This window comes from Sorex araneus, chromosome 3 (genome assembly GCF_027595985.1).
Source record: "Sorex araneus isolate mSorAra2 chromosome 3, mSorAra2.pri, whole genome shotgun sequence".
Taxonomy (NCBI): Eukaryota; Metazoa; Chordata; class Mammalia; order Eulipotyphla; family Soricidae; genus Sorex; species Sorex araneus.
In genome coordinates this window covers 228,288,829-228,314,193 of record NC_073304.1, presented here as the reverse complement: position 1 = coordinate 228,314,193, position 25,365 = coordinate 228,288,829, and the positions used below count along the sequence as shown (strand labels likewise).

Genomic DNA, 25,365 nt, shown 5'->3' with positions numbered 1-25,365 from the left:
CACTCAGATGACAAAGTGTGCTCAGCCATGAGTGCAAATCATGGGTTCACACACGGGAGGGGGCTGGCCTTGCATGTGGTGACCCAGGTTCAATCCCCGGCATCCCATAACGGTCCCTCCGAGCACTGCTAGGAGTAATTCCTGAGCGGAGAACCAGGAGGAACCCCTGAGCATTGCTGGATGCGGCCCCCAAACAAACAGAGATCACTGTGGGCATCGAGTGGTCAGCTTGTTCTCCACTGTAGGAGTCTCCGCGAGTCTGCACCCTTCCCCTGGCGGGCAGGAAAGGAGCAGGTGCTGTTTATTATGCCTTTAGGTAATAAATAAATAAATAAATTAGGGCTAATCTCGAGAGCTGGTGAACAGGGAATTCTAGATACCTTTGGAAAATCATGTTAGCTGAGCCAGCTTGGGAAATAGAGGAAAAGAAAATGTACGTCTCTGAAGGACACTCGTAAACATGGGTCAGAATTTGTTAATGGGCATCACTGTGTCACTGTATCAATGTCATCCCGTTGCTCACGGAATTGCTCGAGCGGGCGCCAGTAACGTCTCCATGGTGAGACTTGTTGTTACTGTTTTTGGCATATTGAATACGCCATGGGGGAGCTTGCCAGGCTCTGTTGTGCGGGCGGGATACTCTTGGTAGCTTGCCAGGCTCTCCGAGAGGGACGGAGGAATCGAACCTGGGTCGGCCACATATAAGGCAAATGTGCTATCGCTCCAGCCCTTGTTAATGGGTAAACTTGGAAAATCTCTTTCTGAATTCTAGTCTTGCCCGTAGAAATGTCTAGAACTGACTGAGGTCTGTGTGGAGCGGTAGGGAAAGACATTTCCCAGGAAGATTCAGAGCGGAATCCAGTTCTCTGCATGAGGAAAGGCAGGCTAGTGTCTTTTTTTTTTTTTTTTTGCATTTGGAATGAATATGCCATGAGGAATGGCAAGAATATAAAAGATGGAAAAAGAGCAATTGGGGAGAAAAAGGGAAAAAAATAATGCCTGTTTCTAAGAATGCCGCAGCTCTGTCTTATGAACTAGTCTATTTGTTTTGGCTCCAGCTAAACACAAGAATGTTTTCTGCATATTTTACAGTGTAGTTTATAGACATCAAAGGAACAATCTCTCCTTTCATCATTATTTACACATAAAAATAATGCAATTTGTGCTGCATGGAAGATGTTTCTTCTTAAAAAGCTCTCGGGTCTAATTTATTAATTGCTTGAGATTTAAAGTTAAACAAGGGTGAGATGCAAATCATATGTTACTCTGAAATATTTTACCACCAAATCGTGTTTTATTAATGAGATGTTGAGCAGCCATATGAATATTTATTTAGGTGGTTTAGAGGGCTTTATAAAGAATCCCTGAGCAAGTGACAGAGACATAAAAGCAAAAGGGCCCTGCCTCTCTTGAAAAAGAAAAAAAAAACTGGGGGCTGTTTCTTTGTTTTTAATTCCACTTTTTCCTCTGTGCTCCAACATTAAAGTCTTCCTGCGGGCCGCCAACCACCCCAGATCTCGTCAGCTAAAACTTGTTAGTTTCGGCTGCGATGATAACAGGGGCCTCTCACAGACACCCTGGAAATCACGTTTGGGGGCTCTTTGATGGCATGACAGCAGCACGTTAATTTTTCCAAGTATATACATTTGGAAAAACACAATACATGTTGAAGACCACGCTTAGTTGGTTTTTTTTTTTTTAATTTACGGGGCTTGGGTTCAGTTTCCTAGTGTTTCTCTATAAAGCTACAAATGTATTCTCTATTTCCTTGCCAAACAAAATCCCCTAAAATATATAAATGTATAAATATGTAATGTAAAGCAGAATGGAGCTAAGCCTGTTCTAAAAATGTTTCATGATTTATAGGGCACATTCATGCAGAATCAGTTATAATACAAACGTTCATTTATAGCTCCTTCCTTTTCTAAGAGAGTTTAGTGATGTTGGAGAATATATGTGCATGCATGCACACATGTGTGTGTGTGTGTGTGTGTATACACACACATAGATGATGCTATCTTTTTTGAAAAGTCTATACACACATACATAAGCATTATGTGCATATGTGTAACTGCATCCTTTCGTCTAAAAATAAACAAATGGTTCGATCTGGACAAGTCGATAAAGGCGCCTGTGAAATGAGAAACACTTGTGAAGTCAGGTGCTCGGTTTGTGAAGTCACAAAGATGGCATGGTGGGAAAGTCCAGCTGGTAGGTGGCGGCTTTGGGGGTCCTCCTGCCCGCTGTCTCTCCCCTCTCCAGCTCTGGGCACCCCTCAGGCTCCTGAATTGCCCTCTCGCTCTCTCCTCTCCCTCCTCCAGATATCACTTCCTAGTCCTTCAGGCACGATGATGATCTCATCTAATTGTTAGGAAGAAAGTCTGGTTCGACAATTTCGCATGCGAGTGTGAATTACTCCAAGTGGTTTAATATGTGAACACATCAAGGCAAGTCTGCCTCTTAAAAGAGAAACTTGCTCACCCAAAGGCTCAGTTAGATATTTAACAAGCCCCATTCTTGTTTCTTTGTGTTGGTGTGTATGGGGGGTGTGTGTGTGGGGGTGGTAGTGGTGGAGAGGGGGATCCCCACTTCTCTCCACTGTGAGGCTGATGCTTAAGGCTGCCTTAACCCCCCCAGGAAGGGACCCGCTCCTTGACTGTGCAGCCTCTGCTGGCCACAGGGGGCGCCATGGAGCAGGAGCAGAGTGGCTCTGCAGAAGTGACAGAGATTCCCAGAAGCAGAAGGTCCCAGGGCTCGGGCAGTGGAAAGTTTCACGGAGACTCCGGCAGGAGGGCGAGGTGACCTTGGCAAGCAGCAGCTGCCACGAGAGGAGGAAGGCGGCAAGCAGGAGCGAAGGCAGGAAGCGGGCACCGGCTGCTCGGGGCCACTCGGGGACGGGAGAGCGGCTCAAGGGCAGCAGGCCGCGCATGCTGGGAGGAGGGTTGGGTCTGGCCGAGCCCCAGCTGGGGGTCAGACACGAGCCTCTCCATTCAGGCTCTGGAGACAGCCCGGGGAGCAGCCAACGCAGCCTCAGGAGAGATCCAGAGTCCCACGTCCGATTCCCCCAGTTACTCACCACCCAGGACACTGCAGGTGACCGTCTGCAGACCTGTCCCCTACTCCAGGCTGGTAACCTGGGCTCCTCGACTTGGGAGAGCTACTTCATTCTTTTTTTTTTCTTTCTTTTTTGGGTCACACCCAGCAATGCACAGGGGTTACTCCTGGCTCATGTGCTCAGGAATTCCTCCTGGTGGTGCTCGGGGGACCATATAGGATGCTGGGAATCGAACCTGGGTTGGCTGCGCGCAAGGCAAATGCCCTACCTGCTGTGCTATCGCGCCAGCCTCTACTTGATTCTCTTTAAGTGGCCACATGCAATTTCGTGACCATGTCAGCCAGGCTATGGGGACTGTACCTTCTTGGGGGAGGTTCTCTGGGTTAAGCCCAATCAGCAGGACGGCTGGCCCACGGGCTCTCTCGGAGCACTGGCCTTACCCTCCAAAGCGGTTCCTTCACGCCTTGAAGTTTGCAGTTATATAAAATATAATTTAGATGATTTATACTCTCCCTGCAAGAGTGCACAGGTGGATATTATTTTTTTTTGAAATTCAAAATTTATGCCCATCAGGTGGCAGCCAGGTCCTCTGTAGTTTTGATGTGCATTTCTTTAATTATGAATGAGAACAAGCATATATATATTATATATATGCTTCATATATATGTTTAAATATGTTTTATATATATGAATGAGAACAAGCATATATACATTTTATATATATGTTGCTCATCAATTTGTTCAAGCGGGCACCAGTAACATCTCTCATTGAGAGACTTATTGTTGCTGTTTTTGGCATATCCAATACACACGGGTATTGGATTGCCAGGCTTGCCAGGCTCTGCCGTGCGGGCGGGATACTCTCGGTACCTTGCTGGGCTCTCCGAGAGGGGCAGAGGAATCGAACTCGAGTCGGCCGCGTGAAAGGCAAACGCTCCAGCCCATATATATATATATATATATATATATATATATATATATATATATATACATATAGACAGAATTCTGTCAAATTCTGAATTGGCAACTAGGAGCTTCGAGGATCCTGTCCTACCATGGGTTAACTAACACTTAGAGACAGTAAATGACTAAACTTCACACCTTTCACAGGCAAATGACACAATCCAGAGACCACCCCGAACACCTCCTCCACCGGTTTCTCACAGGCCTTTATGTGCAATGCCACAGTTCCCCGTCACTCCAGAGTCAAACACCAGACAATGCGAGACAGTCCTAAGCCAGTTTACTCTGCCTCATTCATTTATATATTTATATAATGAATTTATATATTCATATATATATTATATATATGCTTCATATATATGTTTAAATATGTTTTATATATATGAATGAGAACAAGCATATATACATTTTATATATATGTTGCTCATCAATTTGTTCAAGCGGGCACCAGTAACATCTCTCATTGAGAGACTTATTGTTGCTGTTTTTGGCATATCCAATACACACGGGTATTGGATTGCCAGGCTTGCCAGGCTCTGCCGTGCGGGCGGGATACTCTCGGTACCTTGCTGGGCTCTCCGAGAGGGGCAGAGGAATCGAACTCGAGTCGGCCGCGTGAAAGGCAAACGCTCCAGCCCATATATATATATATATATATATATATATATATATATATATATATATATATATATACATATAGACAGAATTCTGTCAAATTCTGAATTGGCAACTAGGAGCTTCGAGGATCCTGTCCTACCATGGGTTAACTAACACTTAGAGACAGTAAATGACTAAACTTCACACCTTTCACAGGCAAATGACACAATCCAGAGACCACCCCGAACACCTCCTCCACCGGTTTCTCACAGGCCTTTATGTGCAATGCCACAGTTCCCCGTCACTCCAGAGTCAAACACCAGACAATGCGAGACAGTCCTAAGCCAGTTTACTCTGCCTCATTCATTTATATATTTATATAATGAATTTATATATTCATTCATATATTTCCCCCCCGTCTGTGGGACATTCATTTTTGTCTGTGAATTCTACATTTATTTCCTTGGCTCATTTTTTTGGTCCCCTGGCTGGTGAGTCTTTCCCTACTGATTCCTGAGCACCCTCTGTAAGGCAGGGAAATCGGTGATTTAAGATTTCTCTGGCAGAGCTCTTCGCCCTGGACTGGAGCGGAGAGGTTCTTGGCAAGAACAGCAGCCGAGGGGAGGCTGTTTTAAATCAATGGCAAGCTGAGAAGGGCTCTGAAGAGGGTCAGAGCCGAGGAATAAGGAATCCATTCAAGGCCGGCTGATAGACCAGATAAGCGGGGACGGGGGGAAGCAGAGGACCGAGATGAAGTCAAAGCTTCTAACAGGAAACAGAAAGACGGGGGCTACTCCGGCAGCCTGGGCAGCAGAGCCCATCTGGGCGGGAGGACGGCAAGTCCCCGCCGCAGTTGCTGAGTTCGAGAGAGCCACGCAGCCGGCCACAGGAGACGAGTTCCAGGCACCGCGAGACAGAGGACCAGGCAAGGAACCAGGCGGAGGCGTCTGGGATCCATCGCTCCCGAGGTGACAGCTGAAGCCACAGAGAAGAGGCGCCCGGGGAGGGGGGGAGGGAGGAAGCGAAGCAGCCCAGGACCCGGGAACACCCACCAGGAGGAAGCGAAGGCAGCAGAGGAGGGCAGTTGGGAGAGAACCCCATAAAACGAGAGGAGAGTGTGTTCCTACGGGAGGGCTTAGCCCAGCACGGCCAGCAGGCCGAAGCTGGCACCGGGCCGGGCTTTGTAAATAAAGTTTTATTGGGACCCGGTCATGTCCACTTGCTGACATGCTGTTTACGGCTGCTTTGATATCACAACGGCAAGAGCCGAGTAATTACAACCGAGGCCACATGGCCTACAGAGCAGAAACTATTTACTGTCTGGCCCTTTCCAGAAAAGACTGGCCCCAGGCCAGCCCAGAAGGACAACTGTTGATAAATATAGTTACATATTGCATGCAGTCAAGGGTGGGAACTATCCCTGCATCTGGAGGAGAGGCAAGAAGGGACCTGGTCAAATGTCTATATTGCCTTGGGATGTTCCTTTCGCACGATGACGAAGGAGAGCTGGATTACAGGCACGGCAGAGAGGGCGGAGCCGGAAGGGTTTGGTATGAGGAAGAAGAGCAAGAGTCGGAGTCTCTGGCCACCACCGTCCAGGCTCCCCTGAGTGGGGAGACCGCTGACAGTCGCCAGGGCATGGGAGCTGGAAGTCATCCCACTAAGAAAAGGCGGCGGTGGTGGTGGTGGTGGTGGTGGTGGTGGTGGTGCGGGGTGGGAGGGGGTTGGCGGGGCTAGGAAGGGAACGCGCAGCAGCACGCTGGTCAAGGTGTTCATGGCTCAGGAGTATTTCAGGCAGCGCACACTCATTTCCATGGCACACGTACTCCAGCAGGCAGGCTTCGTGCCGATGCACGCCCACGCACGGCACACGGGTGCTCCGATCACCGGTGCTGGAGGTGGGCGTTTGGGAGTGGAAGATAAGACCGAGATGTTGACTTCTTTGGTGGCGGTGGGTAGGTGGGTGGGTGGGGGGGTAAGATGGGAGCCTGGGAAGCCAGAGGTTATTAGTCAAAAGCCAGAGGCGTGAACTTTGGTATTGATAAGGAGAGAGGGAGGCTCCAGTGGGCATCAGCCCCTTCGAGTGAGAATGGGCCAGCTGGACCTCAGAAAATGACTCAAAACAAAACACTGGGGCTGGAGTGATAGCACAGCGGGGAGGGCGTTTGCCTTGCACATGGCCGACCCGGGTTCGATTCCCAGCATCCCATACAGTCCCCTGAGCATCCACCAGGAGTAATTCCTGAGTGCAGAGCCAGGAGTAACCCCTGAGCATCGCCGGGTGTGACCCAAAAAGCAAAAAAAAAAAAAAGCAAAAACAAAAACCAAAAAAAGTCAGATACGGACAGACAGTACAGCTAGGAGGGCGTTTGCCTTGCATGTGGCCGACCCGGGTTCGATCCCCGGCATCCCATATTGTTCCCTGAACACCACCAGGAGTGATTTCTGAGTGCAGAGGCAGGAGGAACCCTGGAGCATTGCCGGGTGTGACTCAAAAAGCCAAACAAGCAAACAAACAAAATAAAACAAGATACTGAATCACTGTCAAGTCTCCCAATGATTTGACATAACCCAGTGGTCCTGAATATTCACGTATATACAAATATGTGAATAATTATAGTATGCACACGTTAGTACTGATGGTAAAATCATTGACATCGAGAGTAAAAATCATTAAGTGAGTTTGGTTGTTGAGGCTTACAATGAAATACTTTGGTGCTGATTATGGTCACTTGTACTGCCCGTGGAATAGTTTCTGAGAGGAATGTATTCCCAAGTAGTGATTTGTTAAATATTTAAAATTTGTTCATTAAAAATCTCTTACCACATTTGACTTTTGACCACACAAAGAAAAATTAACCGTGCAAAGTCACTTAACGATTCCCTAAGAGAAGCCGCTTCATAGCGGATGGTGAAGGCTCCTGGGATTCTACCTGTGATTTCACTCAGGTGCTCATGCACGCCCTCACCGTACCGTAACCGGTCCTTTAGTACATATGAAAGACATACTAGAGGGGCTTAGAAACACTTTACATAGCAACTCGAAGGATGTGCCCACCGAACAAAGAAATGTCTTCTTCAGCCGGATTTTAAGTAAAATAATAGAAAATCGCATTGGAGAAAGAGTCTGAGGTAAAACTGGGGGTGTGAGGCGGTCGGGGGAGGGGACGGTTCCTTCCTATTCTGCTCCTGCATTGTTCCCGCTTCTCCTGGCTCTGGGGAGCCAGGTCATAATTCACCGCCGCCCAGCATCCAGGCTGAAGCTTCCAGAGCATTCTTCCTGGAAAACGGCACGCAGGCGTCGCACGGCTGTGGCGGAAAGCCCCCGTCTTCCCCTCCGAGGGAGCAGGCATGCAGGCCGGCCGTCTTGGGTGGGATGGAAAATACGTTTCTATTCTTAGCATTATTAATTCTAATTCAGGAGGGCACAAAGAGAACGCCACTCCGCCCTGGGCTCCTCGGGCGTGCTCTCGGGGGGGAGACGGGCCCTCCGTAACGAACAGGTCCCCGAACAAAGCCAGCTGACGGGAGGCCCTGAGCCTCCTTTCTGGGTTTCAATGCGACTGAAACCTCACAATGAGGTTGGTCGATTTTATTCTTTGGGAAATGGATTCCTGTCAGCTTTGAGCACAGTGAGCGTTGCCCAATCTTAGGAAATATTCTTTATTCCCCGACCACCTCCCGCCCCCCTCGCCCTGCTGGTAACGCAGACCAGATTTCTAGATGTCCGACTGGCAGCCGACCTTTTCTCGTGAACTCCAGTCAGTGGCCAAGGGAGAGAGGCATTGGAGCTTTCAAATCTCTTTCCTGTGCCTGCGAGCAAAAAAAAAATTTTTTTACAACATTTCTCCTTGATAGGAAATCTCTGCTCGGACATCTGGCTTCACAGTGAGGAACCTTCAATGCACTCGCTTCAAAGAAAGGGCTTAGCTCTGGGGGTGCAGGGAGGCCAGAAGAATGTTCCACAGCCCTTCTATAGAACCAGTTGGAAGAGTTTCCCCCAATGCACTTCTGGCGGGGGTGGGGGGTGGTTCGGTGAAGACTGCTAACGGACCTTTAGAAGCTTGCAGACTCAGACAAGGGACTTTTTTGAGGTTCTTCCGCTGCAGTACAAACACGATGTTCACAGACAGTTTCACTGAGGCGGAGCTCATTTCACTGCACTTGGGGCTCTGACTGACAACATCACAACACTCGTTCCTTGAGCACCTGTCTAGCTCACCCACTGAACCAACTGCCGCAGCACGGGTTTGCTCTCCTGAAGCTTAGCGTCTCCTTAGCAGGAAAGGTGAGTCCAAACACAGGCCTCCAGTCCCCATCTGCAATCCTGAAGTACAAAACACCTCTCTCTCTGAAAGCCACAGATTCCTTTAGAATTCTTTGACTTGGTGGGCAAGAATTCCAGAACTGGTACCGCGAGGGTGTTTACTGGCCTCGGTGTGTCCCATCTGTTTGGAGGGGAGTAATTCAGGGTTCACTGTGTCTTTGAGGATCTGGAGAAAGTGTGTCATCCCCGATGCCACCGGGTACTGGTCCCCAGTGCCTACAGATTCTGATCTGCAGAACACCTTGGACCCTCAGGAGTGCGGGTGAGGGACTGTGGGACCATATCCTGGAGCCCCTGGGAATGTCCTGCTTTAGATGAACGAGGCTGGCCGGCGTGTCCTACCCGAACATGTCCCAGAGAAGACAGTTCAGTGGACCTGGAGGAGGCTCTTTCCAGGCTTCCTGGGGTGGGGACACAGGCAGGGCGTGGCTGCGGGGTGCTGGCCACGTGGTCGGTGCACAGGAGAGCACCCCTAGAAAAGAAGCTCCCAACGGTCTCGTCTTGGAACCCCTCTTTACTCTTGGGGATTCAGAACCTCATGAAGGCGCTTTTCAAAAAAATGTAAGTTGGGGTCACGCCCTGAGGTGCTCAGGGCTTACTCCTGGCGTTGCACTTGAGGGACCATATGTTGTGGCTGAGAGTGAGCCTGGTCTGCCGTGTGCCAGGCAAACCTCCTACCTGGTGTACTATTGCTCCGGCCCCGCCCACCCCCATAAATGACGCATGTGGCTAAGAGCTATGGAGAGTTTCCACGCTAGAAATGAGGAGAGGAAAATATTTATTAGTTCACTTTAAAAGATAATCTATTATGTATGGGTGTAAATGTAGCACTGTTGCACTGTCGCCCCGTTGTACATCGATTTGCTCGAATGGGCACCAGTAACTTCTCCATTGTGAGAATCGTTGTTACTGTTTCTGGCATATCGAATACGCCACAGGTAGCTTGCCAGGCTCTGCCGTGTGGGCGGGATACTCTCGGTAGCTTGCCGGGCTCTCTGAGAGGGGCGGAGGAATCGAACTCGGGTCGGCGGCGTGCAAGGCAAACACCCTACCCGCTGTGCTATCGCTCCAGTCCATGTAAATGTAATATCGCTCTTTTTTTTTTTTTTTTTTTTTGCTTTTTGGGTCACACCCAGTGATGCTCAGGGGTTACTCTTGGCTCTGCACTCAGGAATTACTTCGGGTGATGCTTGGGGGACCGTATGGGATGCCAAGGATAGAACCCAGGTCGGTGCATGCAAGGCAAACGCCCTACCCGCTGTACTATCACTCCAGCCCATAATCCCAATTTTGAAATTAAAAAAAAAATCTATCTTCCAAAGCAAACAAACAAACAAAAAAGACAATAATAAAATCCGAAGAGTAGTGACGGTTTCTGTTTCTACAGATCTTTGGCGAGTCGGACTTAGTGGAAGGCAGCTGGAGTCCCCCATCTGCTTGTGCTCTCACTCTCTAGCCATGTGCAGCCTTGGCTGAAGCTTAAGAAGACAGACAGTGGCCCAAGGATAAGACGCAGTTGGGAAGGGAAGGGCGTCTGTACAGCCTTTTCCGATGACTGTGGAAATTCTCTGGGTTGGCATCAAAACGTGATTATCATGGTGTTTAAGTTTCAAACGTTAAAAAAAAAAATCCCTGGCAAGTGCTTTAGCTGTGAGCGAAGGTGTAGCCCCGAGCTTGGGGGACTGTCCTGCTCTGCAGAGGATGTATTTGATGCAGGCAGGATGAGACGGCACTGGGCTTGGTCGTCCGGAAGACACCGCGTGGAGGCGTGGCATGTGTGCGGCCTCTTCCCCTCCCCGGTCAAAACTCCGGATGTCATCAGAAAAGGCTTTCCGTCCCAGCAAGCCGTCAAGCTTCAGGGGATGGTACGAGTTTCCCCCCCAAATTTCTAATTTCTGCTAGAAAGCTCAAAATGTGTCATTAGCTTCAATCCCGCCTGTGACTGGCCTTGAAGTGTCAGGCCTGGAAACATCCTGAACCCTGTCCATGCCACCTGGTCACTGCCACCTATCGGACAGAAGCAGCCCCCGCCCGAGCCTGTCGAGACTCTTGATACGGAGAATGACGGGACTGTGCCATAGTTTGCTCTGAACCATCAAGTTGGGGGAGGGGTGGCGTGTTGGAAAACAGACAGAGCTCATACATGTCTGGAGTGAGGGCAGGCTGTGAGAAGTAAGAATTCTTCGCTCTTGATTTTTGAGAGGACAGGCTAGTGTGAGAATGGTACTCTTTTAATTAATGTTTCCATTTCTGCGACTCTCTTTTTTAATATCATCATCATTATCATCATCATCATCATCATCCCGTTGATCGTCGAATTTCTCAAGGGGTCTCAGTAACATCTCCATCCACCCTAGCCCTAAGATTTTAGAAGCCTCTCTTTGCTCGTCCTTCCCAACGATGCCACATTGGAGGCTCTTTCAGGGTCAGGGGAATGAGACGCAGCATTGTTACTGGTTTTGGCATATGAATACGCCACGGGGAGTTTTCCAGGCTCTCCCATGTGGGCAGGAAACTCCCGGTAGTTTGCCAGGTTCTCCCAGAGGGAGAAGTAGGCTATAAGATATCACCTTTTTTTTTAATATACTTTGGGAATTCTGTTCTGAGAAAGAATATTCCAGTGGCTGTTTCTTAGTGAGGATTTGGTCTGCTGTCAGTCTCAGCTACTTGTTTCCTCAGTCAAGTGGCTTTTTTTTAAAATAAAAAAACCAAAGGATGTTTGTTTCTTATTGCAGAAGTGACATTATAATTTAAAACCCAGAGTTGAAAGAAAAATGACCACTAATTCTACCACTCAGAGCTATCCGGGCCAGTAAATTTTTTCTATGTATTTTTGATCTTTTTAAAAAAATATATATATATGTAAAGATTAATATATATATGTATATGACAGCATTCTATTTATGACCTACATTTTCATTCTTTTTGTTTTTGACCTGCATTTTCATTGAAAATTATGTTGCGAATATTTTCAGTGTCCTTAAATGGCCTGCTCGAATATTATTCTCAGCGCTGCAGTTTTCAGATTGTGCTTTTGGGGAAAAAATATAGGAAAATATTCGTGGTGTGGGTACCTAGCACATAATTGGATCTCCATAAGTTGGGTAAGTGAACGAATGATCGAAAGGGGACTTTTTTTTTTTTTTGAATAGTTAAAGCTTAGTGCAAATTTCCACTTGCCACTTTAGGGAAAATGTGAAATGGGTCAAAGAGTAGGCATGCCGTAGGCAATTTAATTTCGAGAGATACTGCTAAGTAATCCTGTAGAGTGTAACCACGGAACATTCTAGCAGGAACAGTCCTTTAAGTGGATTGCAGGTGACCTGCCATACCTCAGGCTTTCTTGAAGAATTCTTATAATGAAAGGTCTATTACCTCCAGAAACATCATAGTAATCTTTGGCAGGATGAGTCAGTTTATTCTCCATTCTCACTCTCCATTATCAGCTAGAGAGAGCCCAGTTCATCAGTGCCCAGAAGGTGGGGGGAGTGTGTTTCCAAAAGAATACACTATTTTTCCAGGACTCTTTCACTGTATCACTGTATCACTGTCATCCTGTTGCTCATCGACTTGCTGGAGCGGGCACCAGTAATGTCTCCATTGTGAGACTTGTTACTGTTTTTGGCACATCAAACACGCCACAGGGAGCTTGCCAGGCTCTGCCATGGGGGCGAGACACTCTTGGTAGCTTGCTGGGCTCTCTGAGAGGGACGGTGGAATCGAACCCGGGTCAGCCACATGCAAGGCAAACGCCCTACCCACTGTGCTATCTGGCTGGCCTGGGCCAGGACTATTTAAAATTTTGATCTTATTTAAATAATGCTATAGGCATTAAATGTTGCACGCGTGCGCGCGCGCGCGCACACACACACACACACACACACACACGTATTTGGTTTTAGGAAACCAAATCCACGTCTCCTGGTGACTCTCTCTGCGTATCAATCTATGCACCTGTACCCTCTATGCACAGAACACCTGATGAGAAAGTCCCCATCGAACAACTATTGCAAAAGTGCTGTCACCAGTCAAGCAGACAGGAACTGGGCGTGGGGGACTCTCCACAGCTGGTCGAGGACAGACTCCCTTTCAGAGGACGGAGGAGACAGAGGTGAGGTGCTGGGCACACACAGCTCAGGTTTTCACAGGTCAGAGAGCGGGAGTTGGCACCTGGTTCTGTCTGCTGATTCGCTCCACGTCCCTGGGCTGGGAGTGGGGGGGGGGGTGTCTAACCTCAGGTCTTCAGCGTTCCCGTTTGTGAGATGGAGGAGAGAGACCCGGTCCTCAGAATACTAGAGAAGGCTTCGGCGAGATGAAGGAAAGAGCTGAAGGAGAGCATTCGGCTGAGGACCTCGCATAGAGCACGCACCAGCTGTGATTCCTGCATCGTGTGACCCAGCGGAGGGGCCAACGCGGCCAGTGCTAAGGCATGAGTGACCTCATGCCGTCGGCTAGTTTTGAAAACGCCATTCATTTTGCACATGATGTAAATGCGAACACAGCTGATACACACTGGAAGATTCATGATTTTCAGATACCTGCAACCCCTCTGTCTTTGGTGGTCCAAAATTATATACATATATATCCATCTTTTAAGTCAATTTGACATTGTTGGAAGTTAATCAACTTTTTTCCTCTTTTTGAACAGGTAAATAGACATGTACTGCAAAAACAAGGAATGTAAAATAGGCAGATGAACTATATTGCTTTTAATATCTACACAACATTTGCCGGAAACCTCCAGTACCCAACCGGCGCCACGCTCAAGGCCGCTCCCCACACGCTAGGGCTGAGCATCACGCATGAGAGAAATCCGACAAACCCAGGTAATGCGGAACTTTGTGACCTTGGGCTCTGGGCTGAATGGGACCTGGGAGCGGAGATCCTCTTACCCGTTTCCCCCCAAGGGTGCCAGATAATCTCGTCATCGGCCGCCATACAGATTACACGGCTTTTTCTCCAGTAAGGGAGCAACATGATGCACCTCCCCCTCCAGCCATGCTGTAGGACTCCGCGCCAGGCTGTTTCACTCAGGGTGTCCCAAAGGGGGGTGGGTGAGAGCCCTCCCCGCCCCAAGGGACCCAGCCCCGGCAGCTGGAAACCTCCAGAACCCAACCACTGCCATGTTCAAGGCCGCTCCCCACATGCTAGGGCCAGGTCTCACACATGAGTGAATGCATTCCTGGACTATGCGGCCGCAAATGCGGCCACGTGACACATCATAAGACACTACCTATTCATTTTTATAAGTACCACACCACATTTGATGGGGTTCAAATAGTAGGGAGCAAATCATAGAGGGAAATATACATACATGCATATGTACATATTTTAAGATATATATACGAGAGCTCACATCACTCAACTTTTAACAACATGTTATTGATATCCTAAAGAATGTCTTAATGGCTTCTGCCAAAATAGAACAATCTTCACACTGTTTCCGCTATAGATACTTTTGTAGTATTTTCAGCGATTTTTCATACCAGAGAATACAAAATATATTATTTCGGTTGTGCTTTGAGGCAGGGCTTGGGGCTTGGGATGGAAACATCCCAAATTTGGTGTTGGGAAGGTGTAATGGTGGTGGGCTTGGTGTTTGAATATTAAATATAATCGAATACTGTGAACTACTTTATAAAATTAAAAAAAATTTAAAACATTTACACAACATCTTAAAGAAGAAATATTAGAAACCTTTGTCATGCAGTAGCTAATCTGTTGAGTTTCTTTAAAATTATATAGGGGAATTAATTCTTTGTTTAAAATAGGAACATTATCGACCCCTTGGTTTTGGGGACATAATGTAGAAAGAAATCCACTTTGAGTACAAAGAAAAGAACTGAGCCCACAGTTGCACAGATCAATGGTTACTTCCTATGCATTTGAAAACGAAGAGGCTTCACATAAACATTCTCAACCACCAGAAGCTGGAAAAGGAACATTTTGGGGGTGTGAGGTCATGTGCGGGTGCGGGGGGGAGGAGCTCACAGATGAGAAATCTGAGCTCAGTTAACAGAGTAAGTCCTCACCTCACAAGTGTCAGGATTCTGCCCATATTTTAAGACTTTAAAAAAAAATTCTAGGGGCTGGAGCGATAGCACAGTGGGTAGGGCGTTTGCCTTGCACGCGGCCGACCCGGGTTTGATTCCCAGCATCCCATATGGTCCCCCGAGCACCGCCAGGAGTAATTCCTGAGTGCAGAGCCAGGAGTAACCCCTGTGCATCGCCGGGTGTGACCCAAAAAGAAAAAAATATTCTATTTGTTTAGTCAGTCCTGTCCAGGTCTAAAAGGTAGATGTAAGAAAAAAACCACCTCACAGTGACACGAACTTTCCCCTAATTTAGTGATTGGCTACAGGAGTAATTCCTGAGAACAGCCCGGTGTGACCCAAAAAGCCAAAAAAAAAAAAAAAACCACCAACCCTCCAAAAAAAGCTATAGAAAAGAGAGATGGAAGGGTGAGGTAGGAAAGGGCAGCAATCAAATCCAAATGTTTCTTTTCTTTTTCTTTGCTTTGTATGATTACTCTACAGGCTGCAGGCATTGTTATACAAAGTAAAATCACTGGGAAAAAAAATCATCTTTTGCTGGGAATTCTTTCAAACTTTTTTGTTCTCTTTTCAACCTTATTTATAAAGGTTTCCAGATGCTATCCTCACAGATTAAACACAGCATGATGCAGACACTTAAAATAATACACACTGCTATGAAGCCCAGAAAAAGGAAGAAAAAGGAAAAAAAAAACCCTTTGAGTGCTAATCGCCTATCACCAAAGCATCAGGGTCCGGGGGAATTTTCTGTTGCTCTTCAAGGTGTGATTCTCTGAAGCCATTTGGAAATAAGCTAGGCTCTCAGCAGCAAGACTCCTCTCCTGTACCATGTCAAAGCACATCAAATGGTTGGCATTCCAAACCTCAAACAGGTTATTTCTCATTATGCGAATACATAATGAAAGGATGTGGGCAAAAGAAGAGAACATAAATCGGGGAAGCTGGCTTCCGCATTTATTAGGCCAGCCGTCCTGGGCTAAAACAGTCGTTCTAATTTCAAGAGACAGTTCCAAAGTGGTTCTCAAGAGAAAGGACAGAGTATTTCTCAAATATTTGTTCAATGTGAATGGATCAGGCTGGCCCCCAAAAAAATGACTTTTGCTGCTGGCATGTGATCTCTCCGAGGGAAGTCAGCCTGAGTCACTGGCTACATCAAAGGTAGAGTCCAGTGAATGGAATTGACTGCAGGCTGTGTGAACAAGCCAGATACCTGCATTCATCTGCCCACTGCTTGGGAATTCAGCCCTCCTTTTAATTACATGAAAGCAGCTGGTACCACTGGTTACTGAATCGTCAGATTACCTTGATTGCTCGGTCATTATCTCTAATCAGCTGCTTCTTCTCATCTTCAAACTTCTGTGTAACATCCTGGAGCCGCCTTTCTGCGGCCCGCCGCTGCCCGCTGCTCTCTTCTTTCAGAGAGGAAATGGTTGTCTGAAGCTCGGCTATGATCTAAAATGAAAACAGCATGCCATGACTTCAAATTCTTCTGTGGGAAGCATCCCTTTTGTACATATTTATCCCCCCACCGGAGGACGGGTTTGGCAAGACCCTGGTCCACCAGCTAAATATTTTCAATTGACATATAGCACACTCTCAGGCATGGAATTCCACCCAACAAGCGACAATGACAAAACTATGAATGGTGAACAACTGCTGAACCAAATTACTTGGAAGACACATCCACGATAACATTCCACAAGGTTTGCTCATCTGAAGAAGGAACATCTGTGATCGCGAAACTATGAAAAGCTTCAGATTTTATTCTATTGAGAAAATCAACTTTATTTTATTTTATTTTTGCTTTTTGGGTCACACCCGGCGATGCTCAGGGGTTACTCCTGGCTCTGCACTCAGGAATCACTCCTGGCGGTGCTCGGGGGACCATGTGGGATGCTGGGAATCGAACCTGGGTCGCCTGTGTGCAAGGCAAACGCCCTACCCGCTGTGCTGTCGCTCCAGCCCCGAGAAAATAAACTTTAAAGGAGAGTGAGACATAATACTCTGAACTGTGAGAACCAAAGAAAATAATCAAGAGTTCATTCCTCATAGTCACCTAATTGACAAATTAATGTTGAGTCTTTGTTAATGTTTGAGTATGGTGCTCAATGCTATTCAGTTTCGAGGTCATTTGCTATTCGGAGACGAGCATTATTACAGCTCAGCTTTTAGCAATGGGAAAAGGGAAATATGTAACGCTACCACAGAGGCTATTGCACTGAACCACACAGTCAGATCAATAGCGACCCAGACTGGTTCCTCTAACCAGCCTATCTTGTTTTACACAAGGTTCTGCTACTGCATCAAGAGTTGCTTACGGGGGCTGAAGCGATAGCACAGCAGGGAGGGCGTTTGCCTTGTATGTGGCCGACCCAGGTTCAATTCCCAGCATCCCATAGGGTTCCCCGAGCACCAAGTAATTCCTGAACATGAACTACGAGTAATCCCTGTGCAATGCCGGGTGTGGAACCCCCCTCCCCCCCTCGCCACCCCCCAAAGAGTTGCTTACGGCATTGATCCACATAGATTGTTTTCTTCCTAACTGAGACACAGTCATGAAAATTGATTTTAGCTGCAATACTGTCATTCTGAGGTCTCTGTAGCACATTTGCAGGTTTGAGAATTGGGTTTCTCCACAACTGGGTTCCTGCATTATCAGATTAATAGGTTCTCAAATTATTCATCTGATGATGGGCCTTTTAATAAGGTTTAGAGCAGTTTCTTTTGTTCAGCCTGGGTATGTTTTTTTTTTAAAATTTATTCATTTATTCTCAGGCCTGAAATTGAAACCCGGGACTCACACCTCCAAAGCAGGTGCTTGACCACTGAGCCACCTCTCTGGCTCTGGGTTCCATTTCTTTCAAGTTCAGTAGTGAAGACTTACTGAAAGTGGAGAATGGATTTTCTTCTAATAAAACAACTTCAGTCCTGGTTTAAAATAGACTCCTGTTGTTTCTATATACCTATAGCTAACATTGGCCAAGTTACCTTACTGCCAAGTGCAGTAAGATCTGATGACTAAACTAGATAAAAGCATTATATGTTTTATTAGAGGCAATACATAGAGACCATCAGGAGTTTCCCAGAAAATAATTCCTCCAGAAATATTAGTTGCTCACTACTGACACAAATAGCAAGTTTATAAGAAATGATGAGTTTCTGCTTGTGGAACTAGACAAACTCACCATGACCAAGTTTAGCATGTAGAATTTGTGAAATGTAAACCAAATGACAAAACACAACGGCAATCTATTGATATTTTTAAATGTAAGTGCAAACCTTTTGAAATGAATGGAAGAAATCATTTGCTGAGAATTAATAATTTTCAGTCTGTTTTCTGAATTTTGATGAAATATTGTTGCAATTCTGCCTTTCTCATAGCACGTTTGTGGGGCTGGGGAGGTTAAATTCTTACAGGAAATGTCAAAAATGAGGCAGAGAACAAATCAACTCAATCACAAAAGCAAAAGATAAGAAAAAGCCAGTTTACCTTGGCCCCACACACAACTTCAGATTGCTATTTTATAAGAACGTGGGGCCAAAGAATAAAAATAACTTACTCTTTCATTGACTAGTGCAGTATTTCAAGTTGAGCAAACCACAGCTTTGCAGAAGTGGTGAGTTTAATTCTGCAATGACTTGTGTGTGTGTGTGTGTGTGTGTGTGTGTGTGTGTGTGTGTGATTTTGTCACATGCACTGATTTATAAATACATCACAATCCTGCAATACACTTTCAAAATGAAAATGCTTCTCTAAAATTATGATTTCTAATTCGTTTTGAACTGACCAAGACTGAAGATAAGGCTATCTGGGGGCTTTTCAAATGTTAACAAGATGCGGATTGTGACTGCAGAATCCCAGGGTTTGAATCTCACACCACACAGTCCTCTGAGCAAAAAAACGAATAAGACTGGGTGTGGCCCCCAAACAAAATATAATTTTTAATAAAAAAACTAAAAAAAATCCAATGACAATGAGAACATGAAATAGGGAGCTCTGAACTTTTAGATTTATAAGAGTACACCCAAAAGAAATAAATGCAGGCTCTGGACGAAAGAATGAGCATAGTCCAAAGAATGTTCTCAGGATAACATGCTTGCTTTGGTGTGGAAAATAAAACCTTGACATTCCTTTGGGGGGGAATAATGAGATGCTGCTGGGAAAATAATGAGATTATCTTTGGAAAAGTGTGTTATTTAAAGTTATTTTGTTTAATTTTTTTCCAGGCCCTCTTATTCCCGGAACCCCTCCAAAGTTATTTTATTTAAAGTCGATGCAAAAACTGATGAAGGTGCGAAAGGGAGAGTTATCAAAAACACCTTAGGCAAACCAACTGGATAGATAATTGGTTGACAGGTTAATATAGGGAGGTGGCTAAAGTAAGGATAAATTTAAAAAACAGATTTGAGATTTAAGTGGTGATTAAGAAATAACTCCATGATGACAGATATGCTTTAGGTCAGGAACGAAACTCTCCTGGTTGGTGAGCTAGGGTAGAAGACAGAGACTGTTTTCACTTTAGCTCAGGACATACACTTGGACTCATATTATCTTAGTCAGGGAACTACAATTATGGCAAACAAGAAAAAATAATTACCTGGCAAATTATCTGGATAATATAGCCTTTCTAATTGAATAATAATAAAAAAATGTTTCTGAGGAAGAATAAAAAACTAATTTATAGCTCCATAATCACAAAACCACCAGTTTTGGTTGAATTATAATTTAAAACAAAATGCCACCATTCATCTAAAGGTTTATCCTGTCCCGGACTCAGGGAAAGAAAATTAATATTCTGGGAAGCAAAAGAACAGCTGTTTGGAACTGGTAGAACAGACAGCTCTCCCACTCATGCCGTCGTGGTTAAATGATTGTGAAGCAATCAACACTTTGCATAAATATTAAATGCTTTATTAGGACTTTGTGGAAAAGAACAGGGATTCTTTGTTTTCCTCCAGGACTGATCCTGGTCCTGTGCTTGAGGGTAACTCCTAGCAGTGCTCAGGGACCCGTGTGGTATTGGGTTGAAATCCAGTTTCCCGCCTGTAGGGCATATAGCAACCCCTTGAGCTGGATACTCTGGAACCAGCCATTCTTTTTTTTTTTTTTTTTTGCTTTTGGGTCACACCCAGAGATGCACAGGGGTCACTCCTGGCTCATGCACTCAGGAATTACTCCTGGCGGTGCTCGAGGGACCCTATGGGATGCTGGGAATCGAACCCATGTTGGCCGCGTGCAAGACAAACACCCTCCCCGCTGTGCTATGGTGCCAGCCCTGAAACCTGCCACTCTGAGGAGAAGGGAAGGTTCCATCTTGCTCTCACTCTTGTTTTTCAGAGAGTGGCCAAGTTTAAGACCGGGAGGAGCAAGGGGCGGGGCCACACCTAGGGGTGTTTGGGGACGGACTCCTGGCTCAGGACACGTTCACGGGCTGCTCCGGCAGTGCTCAGGGGAAGCATGTGTGGTGCCAGAGACCAAACTGGGCAAGGCCAACTCCCTCCCTGGCCTTCGGGTTGAAACTTCCATTAAGCTTCTCTTGAGAAGTTTGACGGGACAAGGGCAAGCGTGGTTTGGCAAATGCCTGCGGTGACCACAGAGTCGGGGGAAGAAAGGTGCCCGAGCCTTCTCTACCGAGCTGTCACCCTGGAGAGTGATGGGGAGGAGGGGGGTGGGGAGAGGGGCACTGCCCGGGCCCTGGCGGGCACCAGGAGTGCAGGGAGGAGGAAGGGCAGCGGGAAGGGGGGTGTGGGCAGTCTCTGCTGCCATCTCACATTTTGAAAATTTAAAAACAAAACCCACATTCCGGCAAAATTCTTTGAAAATTGGCTACTTTTGTGAGTCATTTCACCAGATGAATTCAATATGGGGGGGCATGCTAGAAGAGGGGGGGCAAGGTTAATGCGTAACACGAAGATAAAAAGAACGAGCACGTGATTCTGATGGACATGACACTTGGAAGTGCGCCCAAAGACGGTGCCAGCATGGGCATTGTGGTGGACACGATGTACACCAGGGGCGTGGTGAGCACGGCCCGTTAGGTCCTCCTGTCTTGATACCATCTCAAGGCCTGAGTAACTTCCTTTCAGAGAGGGAAATGCTGGAGACATTTTCCAAATTTAACCTGATGTTCCCCTAAGTACCAATGCAGTCATCACGAATGCATCCATCTTATTACATTCTGGGGGGGGGGCGGTGTGGGGGGGGTTGCACTGGAGAGATTTTGAAAAATCCATAATCTCTCCCAAACAGTTAAGCAACTTTGCTCTGGAATTCTCATCAGCTTCGATATGAGTTCAGGGATTCCAGCAAACCACCCCTGGGAAACAGAAAGAAGTCAATCCATGGTTTGTTTGAGAACATTCATTTTTAGATCATCTCCTCTTCTGAACCAATCCAAACATGACTTCACAGATATAACCATACATATACGTATATGCACACATGTAAATACCTTTACACATGTAAGTATTTGTATGGATTTGGAGATGGGCAAAAATATCATCAGTGTATGGCTGCATTTTAACCTTTTACAGGAAGGGCTATTTTATTATGTGTTCAGACCTGTCCTAAGAGCTGGCGTTTTCTCTTTTGGTGCTGCACCGTCCTTTCCTTTCCGAAAGGATGGTTATAATACATGGTAACAGACACTGAGTGGTTCTTCATCCTCTCCCCCATCTCCCTTTTCCTCCACCTCCTCTTCCTCCTGTTTTATTACTTGGGAAAACAGCAACTCAGTACCTCCCCAAATCTTAGCGGGCGATGGGAGATTTTATCAAGTCTTAAACACCCCAGAGCAGTGCTGTTGGGATAAACGCTATCTCTTTCCAGACCCCCTTTCCGTTCTTGAAGACCCCCCTCTTTCCCTTTTGCTATTGCAAATTTCCTACAAGCCTAGCAGTTCTTAAGTACCTTATTCTGGACGGGGCGGCGGAGAGCATTTATTCCAGTGCTCTGGACTCAGCACCTTTGGGTAGCGCGTTCCTCACTGCCTAGAGGGATCGCGTGAGCTAAGTACTACTGGCCCATTTTACAAGTGAGGGCACTGAATTCCAGGGCGCCCAGGTAACTCCCTCAAGGTCACGTCCCCGGCTGTGCTGCCTCTCAAGGGCGGGTCTGTCCACCTTCAAAGCTGGCGCGCTCCCCCAAGGCCACACGCTGAACCTGCTCTCCTATGGACTCATCGGGCTCCTTCACACGTTCCTCCGGACAAACGTCACTGCTCCTGCTTACGCTGCCATCACTGACGCACTTCACGGCTACCTTCTGTCACACTCTCCGTCGGCCCCTCCCACTCGGCATCAAGGCAAAGAAAGCACATGCGAGGGTGGGCCAGCTGGGGACCTTCCGGTTAGCGGTGTTTCCCCAAGCCCCTTGCTCAGGGAAGGTCTGCAAAGAAGGTCGTCAAGACAGAGCCATCTTCTGGGGCTGGAGCGATCGCACAGTGGGGAGGGCGTTTGCCTTGTACGCGGCCGACCCGGGTTCGATTCCCAGCATCCCATAGGGTCCCCTGAGCACCGCCAGGAGTAATTCCTGAGTGCATGAGCCAGGAGTGATAGCCCCTCTGGCCCCTGCAGACGAGCCTCCCCTCACACCAAGCCCGTTTCCTTCCATGTGGGATGTGAGTGATGCAATGTGCACACTTTATTTATTTATTTATTTATTTATTTATTTTTTGGGTCACACCTGGCAATGCACAGGGGTTACTCCTGGCTCTGCACTCAGGAATTACTCCTGGCAGTGCTCAGGGGACCATATGGGATGCTGGGAATTGAACCCGGGTCGGCCGCATGCAAGGCAAACGCCCTACCCGCTGTGCTATTGCTCCAGCCCCAACGTGCACACTTTAGACGGATTTGGAACATTTCAGGCATGGCGCCATAAGGAGACCAGCCACCCAGCCGTGTCCCCGGTGCGAGGATGGGGTCTGCGGGCTGGTGGTTTCGAGACGAAGTTCCAGAGTCAGGGTCGGGCTGCCCGGAGCGACGCCCCTTCTCTTGGTCTCAGCTTTCTCAGCTGGAAACACGGTGAGGTAACTGCTCCTCACCCGAGTTACGGTGAATGAAGACGGGGGAGGGGAGGGGAGGGTGTCCCCGTGGCGGGGGTGGAGGCCGGGAAATGTTTGTGATTTGGTGACCCGTTCGTGGGGGGGGGGCGCTCGCTGCTTCTACTGCTCTGTGGTCACTCACAGAGTGGCCTGTCACTGTCACTCCATTCCCACAGAGCCCTGTCTACATGGAAGCCAAAACACCATGGAAAGCTTCTTAAAAAAAAAAATCATTAGATGTGATGCCATGGAATTAAATGGCTTAATCGAGCCATGTGTAAGATGAAAATGCGTCTTTATTTATTCTGGAATTACTCATACAACTGGGGAATGCCTGGGATTCCCTAAATGATATTATAGGATACCATTACAGCAGCGTGGGCCAAAGACGTTCTCGGGCATCGTATGTCAAGTAGAAACAAGCCCCCGATTGTTGACCTCTTGGAAAATGACTACAGGACAACAGACGGCAAGACACACACGTGTGGGCTCAGGAGTCCTTCCCCGCAAGGAAGCCACCAGCTGGGCCGTGAGCATTACCCAGAAGATGAATCACTTTGATTTGCGTGGTTAAGTAGTCGCTGGGCGCAGTTATGAAGAGCATTGATTAAAAAAAAAAAAAAAACCTAAAGAAAAAAAAAAAAGAAAGAAAGAAAAAGCCCAGATGGTATCAAGCTGCTTACATCACAGAAGTAGGTGGGTATCTTCTGCCCTTGCGAAATTGGTTTCAGCCTGGGCTTGTTCAAGTCTACAGGCTGGTTTTACAACCTCTGTGTGTGTGTGTGTGTGTGTGTGTGTGTGTGCGTGTGTGTACCAGTGTGTGTCTGCCTGTGCTCTACTGGTTCAATGTGTCTAATTACAAAACTTGAATAAGATGAACATATTCAAAGCCCACTTCGCGTATCCATGTGCCAACACAAACGTGGCGCTAATCCACGAGAACCAGAGAGCCGGGAGGGGTCGCTGGCAGCTGGCGTGCCCGGGGGGTCTTCGAGGGGGGTCTCTGCGTGGCGCCATGCTCACCTGGGAGGACTTGGCCAGCTTCTGCGTATACTCCTTCTCGATCTGCTTCAGTCGGCTGTTGGCCTGCAAAACACACACACACACACACGCGCGCACATGAGCACACAAGGTGACCTGGGAGCCTGGTATCTCGTGCACATGCCCATCGCGGGACAGCTGGGACGGCGGCCAGCTGTCCCGCCCTTCGGGGGCAGCCAGAAAACCACAGGGCTTGTCTTTGATCTGGCGCCAACTATTCATCACTTAAAAAGCGAAAAGCAAAAGCAAAAAAAAAAAAAATCCCTCTCTTGCCAATTATTAGACAAACACAGGCTTCTGGGGTGGGGTGGGGCAGAGTCGGGGGAGACACACACACACACACATACAGAGAGAGACAGAGATAGAGAGACAGAGAGACAGAGACAGAGACACAGAGACAGAGAGAGGAGGAGAGACGGAAACAGACAGCCAAAGTGAGGCAGCCCCCAGGAGAGTGGGGAAGGGGGCAGAGGCGCGGGAGAGCCGCCCCGGACCCTTCCCTGCAGAGCTGCACCCAACACCCGCCACTGTCCCTGTAGAGCGACAAAAGCGTCTGGGTCAAACCATCCCGGGCCCTGTCACTGCGTGGCCCTCCCGAGTCTGTCCACACCCCCCGGGATTCTTCTCCCGTCTTCCCCCGTGACCCGCTCCCTGCTCTGTGCCCCCCCTCTGGGGGCACCGCGTTACCCTGAGGGTCCCCAGCCGGCCCCGGATGCGCACCCTCGGCGCCCCCGTTGGCCATCCCCGCCTCGGCAGTGTGGACGGGACTCTCCAACTCCAGAGAAGCTTCTGGTCGCTGCCCCCAAGACCCCTGTCCCCTCTCACTGGCCTCTCTCCTCCCGCCCTTTCTCTCCTCACAGCCTCGGTTTACTCCGGTCTCTTTTCCCCCCTCTAGTTTCTGTCTTTCTAAATGGAAAGAGATTCCTCAACTCAATTGGCAAAATCAAAGGGCTTTTAAAAATTCAGCCTCAAGGTCTGGCATTTCCAAGTGACTCCCCCCATCCCCCCCGGCCTCACCCGCCACCCCGGTTCTCTGACTAGCATCATCACTGGCCTTTCTGCAGATGATGACAGTGAAGCAGAGAGGTTAAGAGTCCCTAGAAGTGGCACTCAGCTGCAGAGAATGATGGAGTCAGAGCAGGGGACAGCCCTGGGGCTTCAGAAAGGGGCCAGGGACAGATGATGGCTGGGTAAAGAGGCTGTGGCACAGAGACACTGTCGGACACTACTCAGCTAGGAGAAAGGACGAAATCATGCCGCTGGTGGCTCCACGGATGGGTCTGG

General features: G+C 47.7%; 1 protein-coding gene across 3 annotated transcripts in view; it reads right to left on the bottom strand.

Moving 5' to 3' along the window:
• The window catches only part of CEP112 (centrosomal protein 112), a 463,550-nt gene that overhangs the window by 78,950 nt on the left and 359,235 nt on the right, over window positions 1-25,365 (bottom strand). For 2 of the 3 annotated variants that reach the window (XM_055130431.1, XM_055130432.1), the window contains exons 23-24: window positions 24,064-24,126; window positions 16,298-16,447 (exon numbers count right to left, since the gene is read on the bottom strand). In XM_055130431.1, the coding sequence (XP_054986406.1) occupies window positions 16,298-16,447; window positions 24,064-24,126 (213 nt within the window). The remainder of the gene's footprint in view (window positions 1-16,297; window positions 16,448-24,063; window positions 24,127-25,365) is intronic. The other variant, XM_055130433.1, reaches the window with a different exon arrangement.